General features: G+C 37.9%; 4 protein-coding genes across 9 annotated transcripts; 3 read left to right on the top strand and 1 right to left on the bottom strand.

Annotated features, from left to right (window-relative positions):
- Positions 1 to 362: 362 nt before the first annotated feature.
- Positions 363 to 3,140, bottom strand: LOC111325066 (uncharacterized). Of its 2 annotated transcripts, none has more exons than XM_022928781.2 (3): positions 2,954 to 3,140; positions 2,055 to 2,386; positions 363 to 1,031 (listed from the first exon to the last, which is right to left on the bottom strand). In XM_022928781.2, exons 1-3 carry the CDS (start codon positions 2,985 to 2,987, stop codon positions 588 to 590), a joined length of 810 nt encoding a protein of 269 aa, XP_022784516.1. In that variant the 5' UTR covers positions 2,988 to 3,140; the 3' UTR covers positions 363 to 587. The 2 variants fall into 2 exon arrangements, with proteins under 2 accessions (XP_022784516.1, XP_022784515.1); XM_022928780.2 differs by having other exon boundaries at positions 2,055 to 2,383; positions 2,954 to 3,113.
- Positions 3,141 to 5,212: 2,072 nt separating this feature from the next.
- LOC111325070 (transcriptional regulator ERG homolog) lies at positions 5,213 to 10,481 on the top strand. Of its 3 annotated transcripts, XM_022928785.2 has the most exons (4): positions 5,230 to 5,370; positions 7,381 to 7,452; positions 7,792 to 8,120; positions 9,457 to 10,481. In XM_022928785.2, the coding sequence occupies exons 1-4, from the start codon at positions 5,262 to 5,264 to the stop codon at positions 9,910 to 9,912; spliced, it is 966 nt and encodes a 321-aa protein (XP_022784520.1). In that variant the 5' UTR covers positions 5,230 to 5,261; the 3' UTR covers positions 9,913 to 10,481. The 3 variants fall into 3 exon arrangements, with proteins under 3 accessions (XP_022784521.1, XP_022784520.1, XP_022784522.1); XM_022928786.2 differs by lacking the exon at positions 7,381 to 7,452 and having other exon boundaries at positions 5,213 to 5,370; XM_022928787.2 differs by lacking the exons at positions 5,230 to 5,370; positions 7,381 to 7,452 and adding an exon at positions 5,377 to 5,534.
- Positions 10,482 to 11,647: 1,166 nt separating this feature from the next.
- Positions 11,648 to 17,948, top strand: LOC111325058 (uncharacterized). The gene is made up of 3 exons (XM_022928766.2): positions 11,648 to 11,803; positions 14,332 to 14,642; positions 17,491 to 17,948. Exons 1-3 carry the CDS (start codon positions 11,785 to 11,787, stop codon positions 17,932 to 17,934), a joined length of 774 nt encoding a protein of 257 aa, XP_022784501.2. The 5' UTR covers positions 11,648 to 11,784; the 3' UTR covers positions 17,935 to 17,948.
- A 1,642-nt stretch (positions 17,949 to 19,590) lies between these two features.
- On the top strand, positions 19,591 to 26,376 carry LOC148730031 (protein C-ets-2-like). Of its 3 annotated transcripts, XM_088762143.1 has the most exons (4): positions 19,799 to 20,137; positions 21,151 to 21,981; positions 22,759 to 23,069; positions 25,916 to 26,376. In XM_088762143.1, the coding sequence occupies exons 2-4, from the start codon at positions 21,963 to 21,965 to the stop codon at positions 26,357 to 26,359; spliced, it is 774 nt and encodes a 257-aa protein (XP_088618269.1). In that variant the 5' UTR covers positions 19,799 to 20,137; positions 21,151 to 21,962; the 3' UTR covers positions 26,360 to 26,376. The 3 variants fall into 3 exon arrangements, with proteins under 3 accessions (XP_088618270.1, XP_088618269.1, XP_088618268.1); XM_088762144.1 differs by lacking the exons at positions 21,151 to 21,981; positions 25,916 to 26,376 and adding an exon at positions 24,439 to 25,001 and having other exon boundaries at positions 19,591 to 20,137; XM_088762142.1 differs by lacking the exon at positions 21,151 to 21,981 and having other exon boundaries at positions 19,801 to 20,137.
- Positions 26,377 to 26,888: the final 512 nt, after the last annotated feature.

Here is a 26,888-nt window from a genome sequence, read left to right as displayed (position 1 = left end):
AATCAACCCTCTATCCAAACTATTTTCATCGAAGCTCATCCCTTCAATTTTTTCGATTACATTGAGCTTTGGACAATTGACAATGGCAGTTGAGCTTCAACTGATCGAGGTTTTGCCATGGCTATCAGAGTGCTAGTACCCACGAGGAGCGAACTGTTTCAATATAGATCATGGATGATGTTGTTTAAGATGGAGTTTTTATACTCAACTTTTTCATGCGAGAATTTGGAAGTATATTGACCCAAGATCCTTCTTCTGGAATTAAATTTTATTGCTTTAAATTGGGGTGATGGTAAAGGTAAAGCTGTTGCTTTGCCGGGTGAAGTAAACGTTGTGACCAGGAGATACAAAAAACGATAGAGTTATTTTTCAAAAGCAACTTTTTATACAAATTTCCTTTTATCTACATTCAATGTTATTTACACATTTCAAGTAAGCTCATTTTCTATGTACAAAGAAATGTTTTACCACGGTTACCATAACTGGTCCCCTTGTTTTCATTCCTTATTGCTACAAGAGAAGGACTATGGCATTGAATTTCTAAACAAATGACAGAATTTGTGAGAGCATTCCAGAACATGCTGTTTTTACATGGTGCGCTGAATAACTGAAACTGGTATTGACGTATTATAAAGTGTGGGCTGAATCGGTTTAAAACCCAAGGGAATTGACGTCAACGGATCCACGTAGGGAACCACAACCCTGCTTCTGCCAATAAAAACTGCTGGTGGTTTGAGAAGTGAGGAGCCTGGATACCACAACATCGGTCTGGCAGGAACGGGCACAGCTGGCCATGACCAATCTTTTCTGAGTGGAGTAATGACGGGGTTGATGGGACTTGATGGACTTGGGGGAAGAAAGGCTGAAGGTACAGGCGAAGGCACAGTGATTTTCTGAGGAGATGGTGCTTGATATTGTTCTTGGTCGATACTTGTATTTATCTTTTTTAATTGATGTGGAGATCTTGTTACACCAGGCTCGTATCGATAGGGAAGTTTGTGAAACTTATACACCAACCTTTGACCACGAACCTAAAAAAGTTAAAGAAACAACTGATCAGTAATGCGCCTCTAGAGGATTATTTCTCTTCCTATGGTTTCCCACCACTAATTTCTTTAACTACTATCCACGAGTAAAGAGAATTTGTCATTCAATTTTTTTGTGTGCGTTCAGTCTATCTGCTGAGCCAGTTACGTCTGAAATCATGGTCAATTATTTCAAGTTCTCCATTTATGCGTCAAAATGACGTTAGCAGCTTCATATTAATATCGGGTTAGGCTATTTTGGGCCTGAGAGAGTACACCCCCTCAATACAAGCAAAGCAACGATTTTCAAACGCCAAATGTAAGTCAAATAATCATAAAGGATGGACTGCTTATTAAAGAAAATAACGCAATTGGCAAGAAGATAAACTTCTTGACTTCTTGTTACAGTTAAGTGTAACATTAACCATCCTCGATCTCAAGAAAATTCATAAATTTATCCTCTCATAGCATAAATAAAAAACGAGCGAAGCCTCAATTTTTTGGAAATTTGAAACCTTCAGATGCTATTAAAAAGCAAGCGACAAAGATATTTTGAATCACTATTTTTAGTCAACACAAAAGTGTTTTTCCTGTTTGAAAAGTGTTATTCCTGATTGAATGGCGTGGGCGATTTTTAAACGCAATCAACCTTGCTAAAGAATGTTCGAACAAGCCGTCTGTGTGAAACTTCTTAAAATAAATTTAGTGTCCACTCCCTTTCTGCCATTGTTTTGATTGTAGCGAATGAAGTCTTTGGCACTATGTCAATTCCTTGCCGTGTATTATTTACGTCATACTAAACATACATGCTCCCACGTTCTTACTTAACTCTAGGCAACCTCTCCTGATCAATGCTTGAAGTTAGCATCCACTGATTATGTTCTGGAATTTACAAATTTCTCGAGTCTTGCTATTCTTAATAAGTCAAGACATACTGTGTTCTATGGCGCCCCGTGTATTGCTTCAAAGTTTGAAAATCGCTTATGACGATAAGATATAACATAGTGTGCTAAGGATCCCTGAACTCACCTTTTTGATAATTCCTTGTTGGTAGTAGTATCTTAAGGCTCGGCTGAGTTTTTCGTAGTTCATCCCTGTCTTGCCTTTAAGCCGTCCCCACCTTTTAGCGACCTCATCAGGATTGTTCAGTTTAAACTCCCTGTGGTCTTTCCTACTCCAGCAAATGATCCCTTTACAGCTATCGCTCGCCAACAGCTCCAAAAGAAACTCCCACAAGTGGACAATGTTTTTGTAACGAGGTTCTTTGGCGACTGAGGTCATCAGTTCGGACTTCTGAAGATCTGCTTGGTTCAAACGCTCTTCGGTGAAGGCTTTTAGTTGTTTCTCCATCGTCTGATCTACTGATTGCAATGAAATGAAAAGAAGGGAACGTTAAATTAAGTTCATTATATAGTTGGTGCAACAGTTTATTGACATTGTCCATAAAGACCGAGGTAACTATATTTTTCCCTCTATGAGCGAGAGGGTAATGATCCATCTTGGATAATTTAACAATTTATCATTTTGCAACTTAAAATGCGTCTTTATCTCTGCTACCCTCAATCGCTTCTGCTTGCTTTCGCTTCACTCGCCTTTTGCAACTTGATTACATTCGGACATAGGTTAAACAAAGGTTTTATCGATGAAAGTTTTATTCTGTTCAAAGCTATTTCTCTTTGACGCCCAGAATAAATGAAAATATTGTAATTAACTCTTCCAAGTTTGCATGATTTAGAAATTGTTTTCTGATTGTTAAAATTGCTCTATTTTCATTTTGAGCAGCCAGCCTCTCTGAGTCCTTAATTGGAAACTGAGAGATCTACACGCTTCCGAACCTGCACCCTGGAATTTTTATAAAGAACATAAGCTATAATACATGAGCTGAGCAAGCCTGTTGCAAACAAAAATTAAAACAAAATTAGTTTTACCATGGTTTTCACGCTCCATTGTCGACATAACCATTCTTTCTTCTCAACTTTTGACCAGCTTTGCTAATGTTCAGGTATGAGATGAATTTCTCCTTGTTTCAACCTCAAATTGGCTGTGTTCGACCGTTTGATCAAGCTTCAATACAGGAATATTTATAGCAGAATATCAGCAACAGGAAGTGCTTAAATTAGCGATTAACTATTCTCTTCCATTTGCGTAATAGCATACGTGAGGTGAGTGAAGGTCACGCAATTACGCACTTCACTGCTAGTTACATAACAAAACACTTGGAAGGCTTCGCGCTTCAAACAAGGATTCTATGAATTTTTCAAACATAAAAAAATACAATTTTAAGCACAGGGCTGCATCGTTCGACAACTTCACCGGCCTCGCGTGATCAATTTATTTTGCGAGAAAAAAAATTTCTTGCAGAGCTATCAATGTTTGAGCGCTTTGTGTCGAGTAAGTTAAGGTTTTCGCAAGATAAAAATTGTCTCATAGAGCTTAGAAATAGCTCAAGAGCACGGATTCAAGGCTAGTAGTGTACTTTAGTTGGAATGATAAGTTAGGACTCGTATATCTCTTGCGTGATCAGCTCAAGCTGCGAGGAATTATTTTATTTCATTACGAATGCTTTACTTTCTTTAGAATCAAAAATATTCATCCACTCTGATGTCCAGCGGCGCATTACGTTTATAACAAATTATTCTTGATTTTAAAACCGATAAAACTTAGACAGCGATTTCGATTGTTTTGTTTTGTCGCTTAACACCATTGCGTGACCAATAGAGGAACTTCAAACTGCAGACACCGGAAACAGGAACAACTCCATTTTCAAATGTCTTCCGGGCTTATAAAATTTTAGTTACACAAACATTTTTGCAGCTTGTAAATTGTAGCATGTTCAAAACTAAACAAAATAGTTTTTTCCATAAGATATACTTTAAGACTTAAGAGCACAGAATGTGTATTTCCTTTTTTTTTTTCGCGTACAATGGTCAACCATGCTACGTACGCAGCAATTCAGTCACGTCACGCCATTCATTGCAATTGTTTTGAGACTGTCGTCAGAAATACTTCAGATTCCATCCTCAACCTTATCCCACCCACACGAATTTTTGAATGGAAAAAAGAAAGCAGTTTGGACAAGGGCCATTGCTTATTCGATGATATGGGGCTTAAATCAATTCCGCAAAAATAATGGACCTTTAGTCTCGATCCGATCAGCAGAATCAAATTTGTCGTCGGAGAACATTTCATATCGAGACATGCGTTAAGGACGACTGCGTGTAATAGCAGTCAGAGAAGTTCATAATGAAGTTAAGTTGGGATGGGGCTTTGAGGTTAAAGGCCTTCGAATTGGAACAGCTCATACCATTCCCACTTCCAGTCTGTTTTTTTGTTGTTGACCACAATTGGGAAGTCACAGTTTATCTCGTCTCTGTAAGAGTTTGGGGAAGTGGATGAATAACGGAACTTTTTGTCTTGACGGGTGTTCGTCATGGTAACACACATTATCGCATTAACCCGCGTGACGCAGTACTTACTGTGTTTCATAAAGGTGTCAGCTGTCTTAAACAGGGGGCCTTTAATAGCAACGACAACTTTAATTGCAGATGGCTAGTTGATGTAAGCCAACAAAAAACTATTAAAGTTACCGGGTTGTTTGCAATCCTGGTTATAGTCTGGAACTAGATGGTGCAAGATTTATGTTCCATGTCGAGTGTGTGTTCCTAAATCCAAGTTTGCATTCAAGCATTGCTTTTGAATCAGATCAAAATGGCTTTCTTAGTTTAAAGCTTAAGTTTCCCGAACGAATTCATGTTAACAGCAGGAGTGATCTCTGAACTATTTAATATGACATCTATTACAATGAATATATATGAAGTTCATATATTTTGAACTGCGGTATTAAATACGTATGATGCACGATCCTTCGCAGTAGATAGCGCTATTTATGCAATAGCTATTGCATAAATAGCGCTATCTACTGCGAAGGATCGTGCATCATACGTATGACATCTATTGTGAAATCTTCACAATAGAGGCCGGTTTTCTTTGATATTCCAAAGAAGTAATGAACGACACCTGATTCATCTGTAATTAGCATGATGTTAAAATTCTAGAACACATGTTAGGCTATAAAAATGCGTTACTTCATCAAGTGAGAGCGCTCAACAGGAAACGCATGACCTTCAAATGGTCGAATTAACATCAAAACAAAGCACTACTTCCTGTTCCTCTTTATACTGATGGGAACTGGAACTACGATCAACCCAACTTCCAGGAGAAGAAGCAAAAAAATGAATGAAGGATATCCGTGCTGATATCTCCGCGAAGACGAGAATATTATATCAGTTGAATAAGTTTAAGCTGCAGGACACATTTCATCTCTCAGTAACCTCAACATCCCAAGGTATGATGTAGCACTTCTTGCGCAACGAATGTATATTGATATGAATGACTATTGTACTCTTTTATGGGGGTGGTAGCATAGCTGGGAAATATTTGAAAATCTAAATGTTTATAAGTTATCAAAGTGCACTGATCGATCCGGACAGCGCATTATAGATGTAATAGGTAAGTCTTTAGACTGCTTAGCAGAGCTGTAACTAATCATAATGTTGAGGCACATGATTTCAGCCTTTTTCCTATGGAAACTGAGTTAAGGTGTTTACCTTAAAAGTCCGATAAACAGTCAAATCGTTTGACCCGTTCTTTGCATAATAACCTCAGGCAGCCTGAAATATTTGAAAAAAGTTAATGCATGAAATTTGACCAATTACCGTGCTTATAAGGGAAATCGTTATTATTTTTAGTCGACCTTTGAGCTTAAGAGACTTGAGAATATTTGTCAATGATGTGAGAGCAGGGCATCCTGCTTCTCTTAGCGCATGATGGGTATACTTCGCAAGCCAAATTATATTCTCTCGTGCGTTCTTTGCGCGAAATATTTAGTCCTTATAGGGAATCGTCTTTCTTTATTTCATCACCGAGCTTAGATATTTAACATCTTTCTTATTCTGCATGTATTTACGACATTGCTTATCGTAGTTGTATTCAGGAAGGTGTCATTTATGAAGATCATAGTAAAACCAAGCCACCATAGAGTTCTCTGTAGCTACACTTAGCTGAGGATCTAGGATCGTGCATAAATACACTTAACAGAGTACCGGAGTTCGGAGTTTGACGGGATAGACTTTCAATTTCTCATGGGGACTCAGATTTATTTCCCTTATCTTATGTCCGAGACAAGACGATGAAAATACATCTATCTTTAATTAAGAATTTATTGTGGACGTCAAGAGTTAACCAGAAAATCTTTTCAGTATTACCATAAAATCGTCTCCTTAATCTAAGGCCTGCTCGCTTATCCGGGTTTGTGTCAGAAGACCGTGCAGTCAATTAAATGTATCACAAACTTTACTTTAATGCGGTTGACGTTTACCCTTCTTATTAAAATTTTGTCTTACAAAACGATTGCCGGTGCTCTTGTCGGCTGAAAAACTGTTTTTTCTGTATTGCTGTTCTCAATTTCGGAAGGATGTACCTTTAAGGATGTGCCTTTCAGCGTTCAAGATCTGTCCATTAAAGGCAATGTTTTGAATATGAATCAGTAAGAAACAGATCTTGTCAAGCGGCCGGCTTCATACGAGTATGAAACAGGCTTCCTAAAACAGGACGATTTGTTATTGAACGAATCACGTTTCAGCTAGGGAGTGAACAGCGATAGAGATCGGTAGAGCTAAGTAATGCTGGGAATGCGGAGAAAGGTCAACAAAAAATGAAGGGACTACACCCTTATCTTCGCCTGGTTGATTTTAACATGGAGGACAACGCTAATCGCTGAGGGAAAACTTTCGTCAAAGAAACTCCGGGAGAACCTGTGTAGTTTTAGATATGTTTACTGTTGGTCGTGCACTCTGCCGTGTGCTGTGTTATTTTCCATACGGACCCTTCGATACTGTGTATCAGTTAATCACTGGAAAATTCGTTATTTTCTGAGCTAGAGGGCATTTACTCAATTTATTCCATGTGGTTAGGCCGAGGAAACAATTATTAGAAATGGTCAATCATAAAAAACAAGGGTACTAAACTGAACGTAAATTGTCAATGGTCTCCTCTTTCTAGTCTTGATAAAATATTTCTCACTCATTTTTGCTCACTTTTTAAAAACAAATAGGTGATCGTAGTCACGCTAAACGCATCAGAGGTTTCACTTTTGTTGCTGAGAATATTTTAAGGGAAATATGATTCTCTACAAATGTTCCATTTTCACAGCGACAGTATATGGCTGCGTCAGTTACTGACGCCAGAAAAAAATTTCGGTTTCCAACTGGTTGGAAAGTGATTAACGAGTCGAGATTTGATTCTGACTGCTGTGATTAAAAAATGAAACGGGTCGTCGTAATTTTTTTTTGTTCAGAACTGAAATTTCCTATCAAAGTTGCGGTCTCTGCTGATGATTTTAACGTAGATCCAGAGCCGGAATATAGAGGTAAAATCATGTAGCCACCTGACTTTCTTTTGCTAAAAATGTGATTACCGTTCTAAATTTGTGGATGGCAGTGACCGCAATAGTTGATTGCCATTGGCCATGTGAAAGTTAGCGCGATTTTAAATACTATATTCAAGCCATCTCACTACCACGATTCAGCAAATGCACGATTTGTCAAAGCGTTAAGTCATGTTTAGCGAGTCACGTTGGGAAAATTAATGAACCGTCACAGTTACCAGGTACTCCTATCAGGGCCAAACCCACCGGTACAAACGAAAGACTTGAGCCCTCCAAATGTTATAGCGGTTTTTTAATCACACGACTTTCTTGTCCTAATAGTTGATGTTGCAATGAGCGAAGCTTCAAAACGTCTCTCCGAGGAAGGGCAAAGTTTAAATTCGATTGTGTCTGCCATGGATTCCGAGAACGCCGAGCCTCGTTACAAGAACATCGTCCACTTGTGGGAGTTTCTTTACGAGTTGCTTGCCAGTGGTGACAAGTGCAGCTCGATCATAGCCTGGATCAGAGAGGAACATGGAGAGTTTAAACTAAAGAACAAAGAAGAAGTCGCCAAAAGGTGGGGTGCTTATAAGAAGATAAAAGGAATGAACTACGAGAAACTCAGCAGGGCTCTTCGACATTATTATCCAAAAGGAATTATTAAAAAGGTGAGCCTTATACACGAGACTGACATCAATTTCTGTTTCGTTGTTGTCCATTTTTGTAGGGTGAGTATGGCAATGATCAAAGTTCAGTTGTCTTGAATAAACTCATAGGATATAGGAAAAATTTATTCGAAGGCGAAGAGAGTAAACGCATAAAATTCCCGAAGTTAAATCTCTTAATTTTGTACCAGGCGGTGTCCTATCTTATCCACAACTCGAAAACAACAATCTCAGTGAGAACATGTGAAAAAAGTCGTCAATGATTATTTCCCCAATCTTCTCGTCCACTTTGTTTTAAGTTTCCTTCCTTTTGATAATGGACGCATGCAGTAACATAATTTCGAAACAAACTTATGTGGGTACGGACAATAAGGCTGCTCGACTAACCTCAATATTTTCGCTAATGAACATGTTTTTTTTTATCCGTCAAATTAGCATGATACAGGTGCCCAAGCAATCAAGGGACATTGTCGATAGCATTAAAGAATCGAAAGTGAAAGAGAAAACCACGTTCGAGTGAACAATTACGTCAAAATAGCCCCGAGACTCAGAAAAAAAAAAAAAGCCTGTGTTATGCATCTTTGAGTACAGGAGTATATTTCACCTAATTTCACCTAATTTCAATTACAATAAAACAAAACAAAATTCAAAGCAGCACTTTAATGCCGCAGCACTTAAATGCAATCTCATCTACTCAATCTCAAGACTTGACATGTATTCCCAAAGCTTTACCTGCTGACCAATTATAACCGACTGGTTCAGGATATGCAAATTATTATGCTGCCCGCTGATTAAATGGGCACTACAAGTACATGTCGCGAAAGACAGTAGCATTCTGGGAGATGTATACTTAACTTGGCGATGTTTAGATCACAAACGTCTACCGCACCCAGAGAACATCGATGAATAACATGTAGAATCAATAAAACATTTCGTTTTCTCATGAAATTACCGGTGAGTGTGCGTACAGTTAAAAGGTTTGAGTGTAAAGGAACAGTTTTCAGTTACATCTTCCGGAGAGCAGCCTTAATCCCTCATTTATCTCGTTTGGTGATTTATCAATCTTATCAAATAAACAAACAGCCAAGACGGCGTATTAAACTGTTCGTCGCGTGTGCCCAGGAAGTATTCAGGGTGAGATAACAGCGTTAAAAGCCCCAGCCAGGATTTAGCCTTTTGAACGTTAGACAATTATAACAGGTCGCAGATTTCACTGCGCGATTTGAAATGAATTTTTATCGATTCTGCTATTGTTTTTTCGGAAACTCTCATGCCCGAGTAACTTTTATTTGGTAATGTATAAGTTTTAATTGTTCCTTTTTAATCGTTTTTTGTTTAGGTCGCGGGCCAGAGACTGGTGTATAAGTTTAACAAATTGCCATACAAGTATGAACCCGGCGTAACGAGATCTCTTTACCACGGAACCAGAATCAAGGCTTGCATCCAAGAACCAACGAAACCGAAAGAAACCAACCCTGCCCCTCCCAAGATCAATACTAGCACTTCACTGTCAGCCTTCACCCCGGTCCGTGGATATCCCAAAAAGAGCTGGTCTTGGCCGCTTCTTTCTGCGCCATCAGATCCTCTCGTGTGGTATCCAGGTTCCACACCTAACTCTCCAACCATATTTGACAGCTCTAAGACCATGATCGTGTTCCCGTTTGTTCCCAGTCCCCCTGTGCACCATCCCTTACAGCTGCATTTCAAACCAAAACGGGAAAACGATGAACCTGTTGGTCAAATGATAACCCCTGAGGTTACATCGATTCCGGTTTCGGTAATAAAGCGTGTCTAACGTTCGCTGATATCTAGCCCTTTGACACACTTCTCAGATTTTTTTTTTCAAAGAGATTTTATTTTGATACCTTAACTTAAGGTCGTTTTACCCTATAACAGACTTTTCAATTGCTTCTCCTGCTATTTTTGCACGTTAGGTTGCACAGTCTACTGTGACGTAGTCTGGATGATAACAAAATCGCATCGGAGTTTTTCATCTATGCATACATTTCTTTCAGCGAAGCTTTTTGTTTTGCCAAACATTGCTCGATTATACTAAGAAGGATAGCACTGAGCCGAAAAGAGAAAGTTATTCTCTTAATTAGAGGATTGTCCTTCCAATACTTTAATGTTGATCATTATTGTTGGTTAATAGCACCAAGATTATAATGGTAAATTTTTCGTAAAAAAGTATGTTTCTTTTATGACCGTGAAAAGTTATAGAAAAATATTTTAATTTTTGCGATAAAAAGTCTGAAGATGTATTTTTTCCATATAATTTATCTTAATTTTTGTAAGTTAAAAAGCTTAACGTATTTTTCAAATATTGATACAAGATGAAAATAAATTTGTATGGTTTTTGACGTATATCTGAAGTTAACCTTCGTGAAAGAACGTACTAGTGGCAAGAGGACCTCTGAGCTGTATAATCCCTTAAGACCCATAAACAACCCTAGCTTGGCGTTACACTTCCCAAAAATAATGTCTGCGCAGGAAATATTTGCTTTTGCGTCCGCAGGCTTATTGTGGTCAATTGCGGTAAAGTGCAGGTCATTTGCGTTTGATTTCTGGAGGCCGGAAGAACTTCTTTTGAAGCTAAATTTTTAAAACGCGTGAACTTCTTGAAGCAGCCTTAACTTCTTCGCTGTTCTTTTTGCTAAGAAGTCAGAAAAAGGATTAGAATCGAAAAAGAAATTTAAAAGCATTCAACACCTTACTGTTTTAACCTTCTGATTTAATTTTTTCTCTCGGAAGAATTGAATTTGTACTTTAAAAGCCAAGAGCCGTTCTTAAATAGCCTTTTATACCAATTTTACACTTAAAATTAGCTTGGACCGACAATCTTAAACAGCAACTTCCGGTTTTCGACATCCGCTTTCTTCTTTTATTAGCTGTTTCTTATTCCTTTCTAAAACTTTTCCATACAGTGCTTTTTATGTCTCAATATTTTTACCCAATAATGGTGTGTCCGCGTTAAACACGTCGCTTTTACCGTTTGTTTTGTTCTATTTCTCTTTCACAGTTCAAACATTCAGACCTCAGAGGATAAAAGCAAAACCCTTTTTCTCCTACCTCAAAACACAAATTGTTTATAACCAGCTTTTCTAGGCGATACCCATCAGTAAAAAAAAAAAAAAAACAATATAAAACATAGGGGAAAGTTCAGTGTCTTTTATTACTTTACACATTTGCTTCCAGAAGGTGAAGATCACGACCTCCATTTGAATATTTAATACAGTGAGATTAACTCAACTAAATACGACTGCATTTCCTGCAGGACTTTTAGAGTTTAGAGCTTTGAATCAAATCCCACAATCGAGAAAGGCCGATTAAACTTCTTTTGAAAGCTGATTTTTTTTTTTTTTCTTTTCTTTCCCCCCTTTTTTTTTTAATTCTTATTTATAACCTCTCGCGTGACGGAACAGAACGTTCTCGGCTGTCACGCCAGATATGATTGCAACCGGAAGATGCCGAGAGGAAGTAAATAAATTTTTATACGATTGATAGAACTTCCCTTGTAGCAATAGTCATGCTTAAATAAAGCTTCCAGGTGCAACTACCATTATGAGTAAGACCCATTTACAGCTGAAAGTCCTCCAGTTTTCCGTTTCATTTCCAAGTGAAAGTGGTCGAAGAAGGACGCCCTACTGACTGTTGACTCCCCCGCAAAATGGCGTCCCAAACAGCAGGTAGATTTTTTTTTTTTATTTCTTGATTTCTTACTTCCAAAACAAATTATTGAGCCCGAGCTGTCGGTTACTTATGTTTAAAAGTTTTAGCTGTATCGATGAATTTTTTAACATTTTGCTCGGTAGCTTGTCCTAGCCGAGAGTGAGAACATAAATAGTAAGTTATTGACTCCGCGATAATGGTACTGAGTACAACGCCTGGTGGGCGATGAGTTGTCTAAAATTAGTATTTTGTAGACCGATCACCTAAGAACAGCAAGCGAACTGGCATCCTCCACATGGAGATTCTTTTGATGCTAACAAAGTCACTATGAACGATTAATGAGAAAAAAATATATATTTTGAAACAGCTTTCCCCTACATTTGTCCAATGTGGCGTGGGCACACATGGCTGGTTGATATAATATCATAATTATAACGAATGTTGGAAACAACAACAACAAAAAATATTTTCTCAAAATTTTGAACAAAGAGAGAGCTGTTGCTTCTAAATGGTACTATCTTCTCGTTTCGTTTAAAGTTAAGTCGAAACTTTGAGACTAAGTGTCACGACGCTGAGTCTCGAGTTAACCAACGCAACAGTTCTTCATCATTTGTATAATTCGCTTGTTGAGTTATGTCATTCGCCATACACGCTAATTTTTTGCTTGAGCTGTAAACAGTTAAGAGGTTTGCGCCTTTTATTTGAGGATCACACTGACACAAGGCAAAATAAAACTTGAATTTTGTAGAGCACCAACCAAACATACTGAGCGGAAGCAACAGCGAAGTAAGAGCCAATACTTGTATAGTTTCATTCAAAATTTACAATGTTTTATCGTTCGTTTAAAAGTAAATTACAATAATGACCAAAGATCTAATGACCAGTTTCTCAGAACTGAGTGATCACAGATGCAAATCTAGATTTTAAACTAAGGATTCTACCCTTGTAAGACTCACGAATTCATTGTAATAGTAAAAAAAGTGTTAGTTTGGAGCTCCACCATTCTTTAATGAAGTTTGTTCGCCGTCCACGGATTTGATCAATGGCTAATGAAAGTATATTATTCTGAAGAACTGTGGCGTTTCACAACAGTTACACTCATCATAGAGAAACAAAGAACAAAAGATTTTATCTGTCTTGTGCACAGGTAACTCAAAAATAAGCCGATGGAGAACGAAATTAGTTTACATGACAACTCTTTCCTACTGAGGGAAACCAAAAGTATGACTCATGCGACGAACTCTTGTTGCAGTTTAAACAGTGATCGTGCAGCTCTCATATGAAATAAGATTTAGATATTGTGGTAGAGTGGAGAAGCATTATGTTTTCTTTCATCCGTAATTACTAATAGTGGTTCAATCGTGCAATAAACAAAAGTATTATTGTAGTGAACAATAAAAGTTAAGTTTTGAATGCATCCACATCAAGTTTGTTTCATTATCCTTGATATCACGGTTTAGGCTCAGTATCTTCAGAAATATTCAAAGCGTAAAAAAAGGCGTTCACGAAGACCTATATCCTCTCCCGACGAGGAACAGGTGTAGCAGGAGCAAATGAAGTCTCTGGAAAGAACAACATTTTCAGTACGAGCAAATCTAAATAAGCTTACATTTTCTTTGAGAGATTTAACAAGTTTGTGATGGCATAGAATGAGATAATTTTTCTTTAAGTTAATTAGAGAAAGCGTTTGGTGTAAGGCAAGCTATCTTGAGTTGAACATGCAAATTTTGTGGTTGTTGATCGAAGAGAACTGAGTTGTTTATTGTGGAGAAGTGTGTTCAGCATAATAATCGTTTGTCTCCTGTAATGAAGACCTGCCGTGAAGGTAATGATGATGATAATAATAGCGTTACAAACGAATAAAAGGCAAATTTGTTTTGCAGCAATATCATGATCATTTTCAGTTTTATCACTGACCGTGTTCTTATGAGTTCGCCATTATCACTCAATAATCTGTAGAAATCTACTTCGTCTAAAATACATGCTTCTCTCACTGAGTCAAATAAATTTTATAGAGAAAGTTGGAGGTTGGGCTCATCGACGCAAGCTTAACGAAACATTTGTTGTATCTATTTAATTTTGGATCTCTTCAACAGGTGTAAAACTGCGTCAATTGTCATCTTTAGTCATTTTTGATCTTTTCTTTCAAGCAGATGGCTCTTAACTGTATCTTCAGGGCTTTTAGAGGAAGTTTCTAAGCAGTTGAATAGTTAGGAATTAAACTAGTACCCTCTTAAACCTGAGAACTAAAAATGGGGTTAAGGTTTGGTTTGAAAGAAATTTGAGCTGTACTTCGCGAAATTTTTTAACAGATGGGATCTTACTGACTCCATCTTTAAGGTGGAGGACTTGTATGGAGCGATAGCAGAAAGGGGTGTAGTTTCTTTCTACTTTAGAACGTATTCAACTCAGTTTTAGTGTCCATTTGAAACATAAAAGCTTTCAAAAGGTGCAGCGTTAGAATTCAAAAAGCGACAACATGTATGATATTAAAATAACTCTTTCTTTCTCTTCTCTATATTTTAACAAACCAATGCTATGAAAGTACAGGGTAAAGAGACAGATCTAGAAATCGAGGTGACAGACGAATCAAACAACGGAGGCAAACACTCACAAGTCAAAAAACATCGTCGCAAGAACGTCATCCACCTGTGGGAATTTTTGTTGGAGCTTCTCGCCAACGACAATTTGTGTACCATAATCTGCTGGAGCAGGAGAGAGTTGAACGAGTTTCAGCTCAAAAGACCCGAAGAAGTGGCAAGAAGATGGGGTCTGCTACGAAAACGGAAAGGAATGAATTATAAAAAACTCAGTCGCGCTTTACGATTCTATTATGGCAAGGGAATTATTCAAAAGGTTGGTACTGTCGTTTACTGAGAGATAGATTCACTTACTTTAAGCTAGGTAACCCAAGTGTACTCACTGTTGTTATATAAAGCTGGCTAAAGCCATCTCACCAAAGAACTGGAGGTTGAAAAAATGGAAGCCGTGGTAAAGTCCAGCAATTATTCCTGGCACAACCTAACTATAGTCCTTGAAAGCAAAATTATATCTGCCACAACCTGACTATAGCTCTTGAAAAGTATAAAGAGATGCATTGCACTATGCCATTGTGGCAATGTACCGATATATTGTGCATTGCATTGTGCCATATCTTTCTCATAAAAGCATTATTACTGTGAGTTGCTGTTGTCTGTGTCAAAGCTGTGCATTGCACCACCATCTCATTCCCCATACTGCTCAATTTAAGTCTTTAAAACGCAGTGTGGTGTTGGTGTTTTAGAGAGTACATATGCTTTTTCATTTGTGGTATGGTTGAAGAATCTTACTGCATATACTAGATTGTACATGGTGTCTGCCAGTTGACGTGGTGCAACAGGTGTTTGTTAAAATTATGGTGCAATGACTTCTTTACCATAAAGAGATTTCCTAGTGTTTCTTCTAGTGTAATAATCTTAGTGTTTGCTACTTGAGTTAATGCATCTTATCGGGGTTGATTGGTGTTTGCCACTTGAGTTCATAGATCTTATCGTAGTTAATTGGTTGTAATAATTTTGGTGTTTCCTATTTGAGCTCTGGATCTTATCGTGGTTGGTTGGTTTTAATGATGTTGGTGTTTGCTACGGGAGTTCTTGGATCGTATTTAGGTTGATGTGATGAACATTATTTCATAAGTTGTAGAGTGTTTCGATAGTAATTACACTAATTGTGGTATGTCATTACTATGGTAACACAGGGTACTTGTTGTGAAGAATGGTACCCTTTTTCCAACTCACGTGAGAAAATTGATTTGATCTTCCACTTGTTATAACTCACAGTACAAATGTACTTCACAGTGGTAACTGATTAATGATGTATAAAATGAATGATAACCCATGTGTCCAGATTTTCCTGGAGTCTGAACATTTTAAGGTTTTCTTCATGGCTTAATGGCCTTTCTTACAAACATGAAGGGTGCTCTGAATATCTTTCCAGTGTATACCTTTTAAAAAACGTGCACCTCTCTATGTACTATGCACTGGTCTATGCTACATGGTGTTTGGTATTTGGTTAAATAGCTTTAGGGGGTTGTAACTTGTTACCAGAAAACAGTGTACACTAAATTAATCATTCATATCAACTGTTCCATGAGTGTGGGCTTGGCTTCTGGACACTTTTCATCGGTCATGGAGCATTCTATCTAATGTAATGTGTGGTGTTAAGGGTTTTTTTCCTTTTATTATAGATGTTGGTCACAGGTTCAAGGTACATCTGAGCCTACACCAATTACCTCTCGCAAGTGACAACTTTTTTTGAAATACCAGTCTTTGGCTGAGAACTGGAATAATTTACGCAGATGCTAATACTTGCCTGTACCCCAGAACCATCGTCACATTCTAAGTTTTTGTTCCAAGAGACTCCAGTGTTCATCGTCTGCTACGATGTTTTTAGTGCAAGTGGTGCATGATAAGGATTTTTTCTTATGTAGTATCACTGTCTTTTCATTTATTGTGATTGGGCACCGAATTATTATACCATAGTAATGTCCACCGTCAATTCATTGTACATGGAAGTTGTCGAAGTATTCAGCAATTCGCGTATGCTTTGTAGTTCGCGCTATGATTTGTACCTTCCTGTGATACCCATTCTTCACGATCAGCATAGCGTGCTACATCTCAATCGACTGTTTAAGCAAAAGATGTTCGCCATAAAGTAATGTTTTAACACTGATTCCTTCATCGACGTAATGAGTTTATGAAGGAGTTTCTTGCTAAACTTCATATGTAAGGGTATTCCTCTGATATAAGTCACTTCTTCTAGGTAGACTTTGCAAGTTTCGTTCAGAACTGAAAAGCCGAAAGCCACAATAACATTAATCGAAACTGAACAATCATCGAAAATAATTCTTCAAACCAATATAAAACGATGAAGACCAGAAAACAGACACACGAATAAGACAACTAAAAACTCCTTTTTTCCCCTCGATACGAAAAATGACCAAAACAAAGCATCCCAATGTTCCTCTCCTCTACGTTCGCCACCTTGAATTCGGCGCGCATTTTGCTTGTTTTGGTGACAACAGTCCTTCACAACAGCGGCCTTACTAGAGATACCTATTGTCCATTTTGATAATGAGTATGCCGCGTAAAGAGTCTGGGAGTCAGAGCATTACAAACAAGAACATTTATTTCGAGTTTTCCACGGTTTTGTGGGTGTAGCTTTTGCATGTACCAATTCCTCCAGCCCAGAGGAATGAAAGCAGTCAACTATTAGCTTCAGCTGATGAAGTTGAAGTCTTTGAAAATTTGAAAAAAAACTAAGTAAATTAGACTTCGATCTTCGTCGTACACATTTTGAAACTAACTCTCAAGGCAGCTCTTGTAAGTAGATTTATGGTCAAGTTATTATTGTGATCTGTTCATGTTGTCCTTCAGCAACATTGTTAAAATATATACAAAGTAATCGAATGAAGCCTTACACTGCTGTAAAAAAGTAAAATGCTTTTAAAAATCCAAGCTTTCGCCGATCAACGGTATCATCAGGGATAAGAAAATATTCCGGGCGCGCTGTATATATATAAAAAGAGTGTGTGGTGAAATGTGTAAAAAATGTGACTATGTGGCATGAAAGAATGGTTTTCAGTCACTAGCTGAGGATTTAAGTCGTTTATGGCCATCTATTTCATAATTCATCATATTGATCATTTATTTTCATGTTCTCGTAGGTTCCTGGCCAGCGGTTTACCTACAAGTTCGACAAACTACCTTACAGATACCATCCAGAAGTTTCACAGCCAAGAAATCAAGATTGCAAATTGACTTCGTGGGACCAAGAACAAAAGCAAATATTGTCTGATAAATCTACATCCTATTTAAGTAAACAATCAGTATTCTCGTCTTCATTTGAGCAGTCAACACTGTCACGTGCCCACATCCCTTTGGGAAAGAGTATCATCCCCTCTCTCATACCCAGTGCTGCGCAGTCAACACAAATAAGTCAAGTATCAGTCCAACAGCTTTCTCCTCAAATATGTATACTGAGTAAAATAACATTGAAAGCTACTGCTCCTTCACTCTTTCCGGAGCGAGATCTTCTGAATTGTACGACTAAGTCTATTCCTGTGTCAGTTATTAAACGATCGCCTCCAATCCATTATGCTGATGAATAAAATGTTAATTGTATGATTGGTTACTTTTCTTGTGATATATGCAACTCTCAAAGATCACCTCAAAGCTTGTTCTAAAAGTCGAACTTCAAAGGTAACATACACAAGGATGACGAGGGATTAACGCTCGAAACGTATTTCTAGAAACACTCTGCGGTGGCCAATTCTCGTGATCAACTCAGTTGATAGAGCCAACTTATCTTCTCAGACTTTCTACCGACGCAGCAGCAAAGCATCTTTAGAAGCTTCCCCCCCTGTGTACACAAGGATAACTTTTACCTTGAGCAGGTCTTTAGGGCAATAGATTTCCCATCTGTTAAATACCTACTCATACTTAAAGCCACAACTCTTTCAGTAAGATGTGACCCTCTACGATTAAACATACCCTAAGGTAAACACGCGGCGGGGTAACATGACACGCTAAGCAATAAGAAGTGAGCGGACGTGCCCAATGGGACGATTGATTAAAATTTTTCCTTTGTTTACATGGCATGATTTAAACAAAAGCGCGCGTATGATATAATGGATAATCGAATAAAGAATGTGCTGATAAATTTATAACACGGTCATTAAATAAAAGAAGCCCTTCCATAAAAAATCAAACCAAACTTTTTTAAATTCAGCGCTTCGACGCTCCCCTACAGAGCAACAGAGAACTTCATACCACCCTCACAATGTTTTCGACATTGCCGACCTTAGCACTACGTATAGTGCCTGCCACATATAAACCTGATAAGCTCTGTTTAGAGTAAATGTAGCCAACAGCCTCGGAGCGTAGACTCCGAGGTCTGGGATCCGAATCTTTGGGACACCTAAGATCTTTTAGCGTTTATCCCACGCTCGTGAAAATAAAAAACACATCTTTGTGAATACAAAATCAAGAGATAATTAACTTAATCCATTCAAGATATAATATCGTGGTGACAAGTTACAACTTTCCACCTGAAGAAGTATAATATCAATTTAATGCAAGTCAAAATCATTTTAACTTCAAACTATAGTTATGTAGAGAATGATTACCAATTACTTTCCCAGTCTTTTTAGCTGCGATTTTCACTTTTCCCCACCAAAAGGAACGTGTAGTAACAACCTTACTTTTGCATTGTTAGTTGCAAGTTGTTGGATGATCTTTTCAAGATAAAGGAAAACCACTTCGCAACATCTTTTGGTGTTTTATAAGGGAGCCTGTTACACTGTGCTTCAATTGAAATTCATGATAAATAGGAAGCTTGTGCTTTCAGAAGGATACACAACTGCTGTAGAACCTTTGGTATGAGTTTCTCAATCGTTATTCACTTTCAAAGGCACTTTGAATAAAACAACATCCGGTTTCCAGCTTCCGGCTTCCGGTCCTATTCAATGGCTTCTTTCGGCTCTAAATCTTTTTTTTTTTTTTTTTTCTCTTTCACTGTTCAAAAGGATTCCAGTTAATACTTGGAAAAAGTTCATTTTCTTTTCTTTTTCCTGAGAATGTCCCTTTCGATGCTCGAAGATAACCCGGTCAGGACACTCTCAGGACTAAGGACATTGCGGTGTTGAAAAGCGCCTTGAGGTGAAAATTATAACCAGCTTTTCTAGGCGATACCCATCAGTCAAAAAACACACACACACACACACACACACACACACACACACACACACACACACACACACACACACACTCAGTATAAAACATGGGGGAAAGTTCAGTGTTGTTTATTACTTTACACTTCTGCTACCAGAAGGTGAAGATCACGACCTCACTTTGAGTATTTACTACAGCGAGATTAACTCAAACTAAATACGACTGCATTTCCTGCAGGACCTTAAGAGCTAAGAGCTTTGAATTAAAACCCACAACCAAGAAAGGCCGACTAAACTTGTTTTGAAAGCTGTTTTTTTTTTTTTCTTTCCCTCTCTTTTTTGTTAACTCTAATCTATAAGCTACTGCGTGACGGAACAGAACGTTCTCGGCTGTCACGCCTGATATGATTGCAACCGGAAGATGCCGAAAGGAAGTAAACAAATTTTTATACGATTGATACAACTTCCCTTGCAGCATTAGTCATGCTTAAATAAAGCTTCCAGGTGCAGCTATCATCATGAGTAGGACCCATGTAAAGCTGAAAGTCCTCCAGTTTTCCGTTTCATTTCCAAGTGAAAGTGGTCGAAGAAGGACGCCCTACTGACTGTTGACTCCCACGTAAAATGGCGTCCCAAACAGCAGGTAGATTTTTTTTTTATTTCTTGATTTCTCACTTCCAAAACAAGTTATCGAGTCCGGGCTGTGGGTTACTTATGTTTATAATTTTTTAGCTATGTCGATGAATTATTTAAGAATTTGCTCGTTAGCTTGTCTTAGTCGAGAGAGAGAATATAAATAGTAAATTATTGACTCAACAATCATAGCACTGAGTACAACGCCTGGTGGGCGGTGAGTTGTCTAAAATTAGTATTTTGTAGACCGATTACCTAAGAACAGCAAGTGAAATGACATCCTCCACATGGAGAGAGACTCTTTCGATGCTAACAAAGTCACTATAAACGATAAATGAGAAAAAAAAATTGAAACAGCTTTCCCTCTAACGTTGGGTGGGCACTCATGGCTGGTTGATATAATATCATCATAATAATAACAAATATTGGAAAACAAAATCAAAAGAATATTTTCTCAAAAATTTGAACTAACAGACAGAGAGCTGTTGCTTCCAAATGGTGCTATCTTCTCGTTTCGTTGTTTAAATTTCAGTCGAAATTTTGAGACACCGAGCTGTGTCTCGAGTTAAGCGACAAAACAGTTCTTTATCGTTTGTATAATTCGCTTGTTGAGTTATATTATTCACCATACACACTAATTTTTTGCTTGAGTTGTAAACAGATAATTAAGAGGTTAGCGCCTTTTATTTGAGGATCACACTAACACAAGACAAAATAAACCTTCAATTATGTAGAGCACCAACCAAACCTACCGAGCGGAAGCAAGAGCGAGCTCAGCCAACATTTCTATAGTTTCAATTCAAATTTACAATGTTTTATTGTTCATTTTAAAAGTAAATTACAATAATGACCAAAGATCTAATGACCAATTTCTCAGAACTGAGTGTTCACAGATGCAAATCTACATTTTAGACCAAGGATTCTACCCTCGTAAGACTCACGAACTCATTGTAATAGGACAAAATTGTTAGTTTGGCCATGGAGCTCCACCATTCTTTAATGAACTTTCTTCGCTGTCCTCAGGTGTGATCAATGGCTAATGAAAGTATATTATTCTGAAGAACTGTGGCGTTTTATCAAATTAAAGTTGCACTCATCATAGAGAAAAAAAGAAAAAAAGATTTTATCAGTCTTGTGCACGGGTACCTCAAAGATAAGCCCCTGGAGAATGAAATCAATAGAGATGACAACTCATCCTGCTGAAGGAAACCAAAAGCATGACTCATGCGAGGAACTCTTGTTGCAGTTTAAATAGTGATTGTGCAGCTCTCGTAAGAAATAAGATTGAGATATTTTGGTAGAGTTGAGAAGCATTATGTTTTGTTTCATCGGTAATCCCTGTTTTTTTTTTTTGTTTTTTGTTTTTTTTTTTTTTGAGGTTAAATCCTGCCGGCAATAAACAAAAGTATTACTGTGGTAACAGTAATAGTTAAGTTTTGAAAAGCATCCATATCAAGTTCGTTTCATTATCTTTGGTATCGTGGTTTAGTTTCAGTATCTTATGAAATATTCAAAGCGTAAAAGAAGGTGTTCACGAAGAGCTATATCCTCTCCCGATGAGGAACAGGTGTAGCTGGAGGAAATGAAGTCTCTAGAAAGAACAACATTTTCAATACGAGCAAATCTAAATAAGCTTACAGTTTCTTTGTGAGATTTAACACGTTTGTGACGGCATAGAATGAGATAACTTTTCTTAAAGTTAACTACAGAAAGTGTTTGGTGTAAGGCAAGCTATCTTGAGTTGAACATGCAAATTTTGTGGTTGTTGATCGAAGAGAACTGAGTTGTTTATTGTGGAGAAGTGTGTTCAGCATAATAATCGTTTGTCTCCTGTAATGAAGACCTGCCGTGAAGGTAATGATGATGACGATAGTAACGTTACAAACGAATAAAAAGCAAATTTGTTTTGCAGCAATATCATGATCATTTTCAGTTTTCTCACTGACATTTACACTATGTTCTTATGAGTTCGCCATTATCACTCAATAATCTGTAGAAATCTACGTCGTCTAAAATACATGCTTCTCTCACTGAGTCAAATAAATTTTATAGAGAAAGTTGGAAGTTGGGCTCATGGACGCAAGCTTAACGAAACATTTGTTGTATGTATTTAATTTTGGATCTCTTCAACAGGTGTAAAACTGCGTAAGTTGTCATCTTTAGTCATTTTCGATCTCTCTTTCAAGCAGATGGCTCTTAACTGTATGCTCAGGGCTTTAAGAGGAAGCTTCTAAGAAGTTGAATAGTTAGGAAACTAGTAGCCTCTTAAACCTGAGAACTAAAAATGGGGTTCAGGTTTAGTTTGAAAGGACTTTGAGCTGTACTTCGCGAAATTTCGAAACAGATGGGATCTTACTGACTCCATCTTTAACGTGGAGGACTGAAGGACCGAGTTTTAATCTTTCACAATTATCTACTAAAGCTTCATTATAGGGATATATGGTGCGATAGCAGAAAGGGGTGTAGTTTCTTTCTACTTTAGAACGTATTCAACTCAGTTTTAGTGTCCATTTGAAACATAAAAGCTTTCAAACGAAACAGCGTTAGGATTCAAAAGGCGACAAGATATATGATATTAACATAACTCTTTCTTTCTCTTCTCTATATTTCAAAAAACCACTGCTATGAAAGTACAGGGTACAGAGACAGATCTAGAAATCGAGGTGACAGACGAATCAAACAACGGAGGCAAACACTCACAAGTCAAAAAACATCGTCGCAAGAACGTTATTCACTTGTGGGAATTTTTGTTGGAACTTCTCGCCAACGACAATTTGTGTACCATAATCTGCTGGAGCAGGAGAGAGTTGAACGAGTTTCAGCTCAAAAGACCCGAAGAAGTGGCAAGAAGATGGGGTCTGCTACGAAAACGGAAAGGAATGAATTATGAAAAACTCAGTCGCGCTTTACGATTCTATTATGGCAAGGGAATTATTCAAAAGGTTGGTACTGTCGTTTACTGAGAGATAGATTCACTTACTTTAAGCTAGGTAACCCAAGTGTACTCACTATTCTTATGTAAAGCTGGCGAAAGCCTTCTCACAAAAGAACCGGAGGTTGAAAAAATGCAAGCGGTAAAGCCCAACAAAATTATTTCTGGCACAACCTAACTATAGTCCTTGAAAAGCAAAATTATTTCTGCCACAACCTAACTATATTCCTTGAAAAGTATAATGAGATGTATAGCACTGTGTCATTGTGGCAATGTACCGATATATTGTGCATTGCATTGTGCCATTTCATTCTCATAAAAGCGTTATTACTGTGAGTTGCTGTTGTCTGTGTCAAAGCTGTGCATTGCACCACCATCTCATTCCCCATACTGCTCAATTTAAGTCTTTAAAATGCAGTGTAGTGTTGGTGTTTTAGAGAGTACATATGCTTTTTCATTTGTGGTATGGTTGAAGAATCTTACTGCAGATACTAGATTGTACATGGTGTCTGCCAGTTGACGTGGTGCATCAGGTGTTTGTTAAAATTATGGTGCAATGACTTCTTTACCATAAAGAGATTTCCTAGTGTTTCTTCTAGTGTAATAATCTTAGTGTTTGCTACTTGAGTTGATGGATCTTATCGCGGTTGATTGGTGTTTGCCACTTGAGTTCATAGATCTTATCGTGGTTGGTTGGTTGTAATAATTTTTGTGTTTCCTATTTGAGCTCTGGATCTTATCGTGGTTGGTTGGTTTTAATGATGTTGTTGTTTGCTACGGGAGTTCTTGGATCGTATTTAGGTTGATGTGATGAACATTATTTTATAAGTTGTAGAGTGTTTCGATAGTAATTACACTAATTGTGGTATGTCATTACTATGGTAACACAGGGTACTTGTTGTGAAGAATGGTACCCTTTTTCCAACTCACGTGAGAAAATTGATTTTATCTTCCACTTGTTATAACTCACAGTACAAATGTACTTCACAGTGGTAACTGATTAATGATGTATAAAATGAATGATAACCCATGTGTCCAGATTTTCCTGGAGTCTGAACATTTTAAGGTTTTCTTCATGGCTTAATGGCCTTTCTTACAAACATGAAGGGTGCTCTGAATATCTTTCCAGTGTATACCTTTTAAAAAACGTGCACCTCTCTATGTACTATGCACTGGTCTATGCTACATGGTGTTTGGTATTTGGTTAAATAGCTTTAGGGGGTTGTAACTTGTTACCAGAAAACAGTGTACACCAAGTTAATCATTAGTATCAACTGTTCCATGAGTGTGGGCTTGGCTTCTGGACACTTTTCATCGGTCATGGAGCATTCTATCTAATGTAATGTGTGGTGTTAAGGGTTTTTTTCCTTTTATTATAGATGTTGCCCAAAGGCTCAAGGTACATCTAAGCCTACACCAACTACCTCTTGCAAGTGACAACCTTTTTTAAATGCCAATCTTTGGCTGGGAACTGGAACTCATTTTCACAAATGCTAATACTTGCCTGTACCCCAGAACCATCGTCACATTCTAAGTTTTTGTTCCAAGAGACTCCAGTGTTCATCGTCTGCTACGATGTTTTTAGTGCGAGTGGTGCATGATAAGGATTTTTTCTTATGTAGTATCACTGTCTTTTCATTTATTGTGATTGGGCACCGAATTATTATACCATAGTAATGTCCACCGTCAATTCATTGAACATGGAAGTTGTCGAAGTATTCAGCAATTCGCGTATGCTTTGTAGTTCGCGCTATGATTTGTACCTTCCTGTGATACCCATTCTTCACGATCAGCATAGCGTGCTACATCTCAATCGACTGTTTAAGCAAAAGATGTTCGCCATAAAGTAATGTTTTAACACTGATTCCTTCATCGACGTAATGAGTTTATGAAGGAGTTTCTTGCTAAACTTCATATGTAAGGGTATTCCTCTGATATGTCACTTCTTCTAGGTAGACTTTGCAAGTTTCGTTCAGAACTGAAAAGCCGAAAGCCACAATAACATTAATCGAAACTGAACAATCATCGAAAATAATTCTTCAAACCAATATAAAACGATGAAGACCAGAAAACAGAGACACGAATAAGACAACTAAAAACTCCTTTTTTCCCCTCGTTACGAAAAATGACCAAAACAAAGCATCCCAATGTTCCTCTCCTTTACGTTCGCCACCTTGAATTCGGCGCGCATTTTGCTTGTTTTGGTGACAACAGTCCTTCACAACAGCGGCCTTACTAGAGATACCTATTGTCCATTTTGATAATGAGTATGCCGCGTAAAGAGTCTGGGAGTCAGAGCATTACAAACAAGAACATTTATTTCGAGTTTTCCACGGTTTTGTGGGTGTAGCTTTTGCATGTACCAATTCCTCCAGCCCAGAGGAATGAAAGCAGTCAACTATTAGCTTCAGCTGATGAAGTTGAAGTCTTTGAAAATTTGAAAAAAAACTAAGTAAATTAGACTTCGATCTTCGTCGTACACATTTTGAAACGAACTCTCAAGGCAGCTCTTGTAAGTAGATTTATGGTCAAGTTATTATTGTGATCTGTTCATGTTGTCCTTCAGCAACATTGTTAAAATATATACAAAGTAATCGAATGAAGCCTTACACTGCTGTAAAAAAGTAAAATGTTTTTAAAAATCCGAGCTTTCGCCGATCAACGGTATCATCAGGGATAAGAAAATATTCCGGGCGCGCTGTATAGATATAAAAAGAGTGTGTGGTGAAATGTGTAAAAAATGTGACTATGTGGCATGAAAGAATGGTTTTCAGTCACTAGCTGAGGATTTAAGTCGTTTATGGCCATCTATTTCATAATTCATCATATTGATCATTTATTTTCATGTTCTCGTAGGTTCCTGGCGAGCGGTTTACCTACAAGTTCGACAAACTTCCTTACAGATACCATCCAGAAGTTTCACAGCCAAGAAATCAAGATTGCAAATTGACTTCGTGGGACCAAGAACAAAAGCAAATATTGTCTGATAAATCTACATCCTATTTAAGTAAACAATCAGTATTCTCGTATTCATCTAAGCAGTCAACACTGTCACGTGCCCACATCCCTTTGGGAAAGAGTATCATCCCCTCTCTCATACCCAGTGCTGCGCAGTCAACACAAATAAGTCAAGTATCAGTCCAACAGCTTTCTCCTCAAATATGTATACTGAGTAAAATAGCATTGAAAGCTACTGCTCCTTCACTCTTTCCAGAGCGAGATCTTCTGAATTGTACGACTAAGTCTATTCCTGTGTCAGTGATTAAACGATCGCCTCCAATCCATCATGCTGATGAATAAAATGTTAATTGTATGATCGGTTCCTTTTCTTGTCATATATGCAACTCTCAAAGATCACCTGAAAGCCTGTTCTAAAAGTCAATCATCGAAGGTAACATACACCAGGATGACGAGGCGTTAACACTCGAAACGTCTTTCTAGAAACACTCTGCGGTGGCCACTGAATTCTAATCATCAACTCAGTTGATTGAGCCAACTTATCTTGTAAGACTTTCTACCAACGCAGCACCAAAGCATCTTTAGAAGCTACCCATCATTTATACACAGGGATGACTTTTACCGTCAGCTCTTTGGGGCAATAGATTGCCCATCTATTAAACCAGGGGTGGATCCAGGAATTTTTTATTGGGGGGATCCAAACTTTGGTTCAGAAAGGACTGTTGGACTCTTTTGAGCAGGGTATATTACTTCTCCCCCACACCCCCCACACCCTCTCCCACCAGTCGCGGTTGCACGTTATAATTCCTTGGCCGCTTACCGTTTACTTGGATTCATTAATTTCAAAAATCGGCCAGTTATAAAGTCATAT

This window comes from Stylophora pistillata, chromosome 5 (genome assembly GCF_964205215.1).
Source record: "Stylophora pistillata chromosome 5, jaStyPist1.2, whole genome shotgun sequence".
Classification (NCBI taxonomy): Eukaryota; Metazoa; Cnidaria; class Anthozoa; order Scleractinia; family Pocilloporidae; genus Stylophora; species Stylophora pistillata.
Note: the sequence above shows the minus strand (reverse complement) of the source record. Positions and strands in the feature narration are given on the sequence as shown.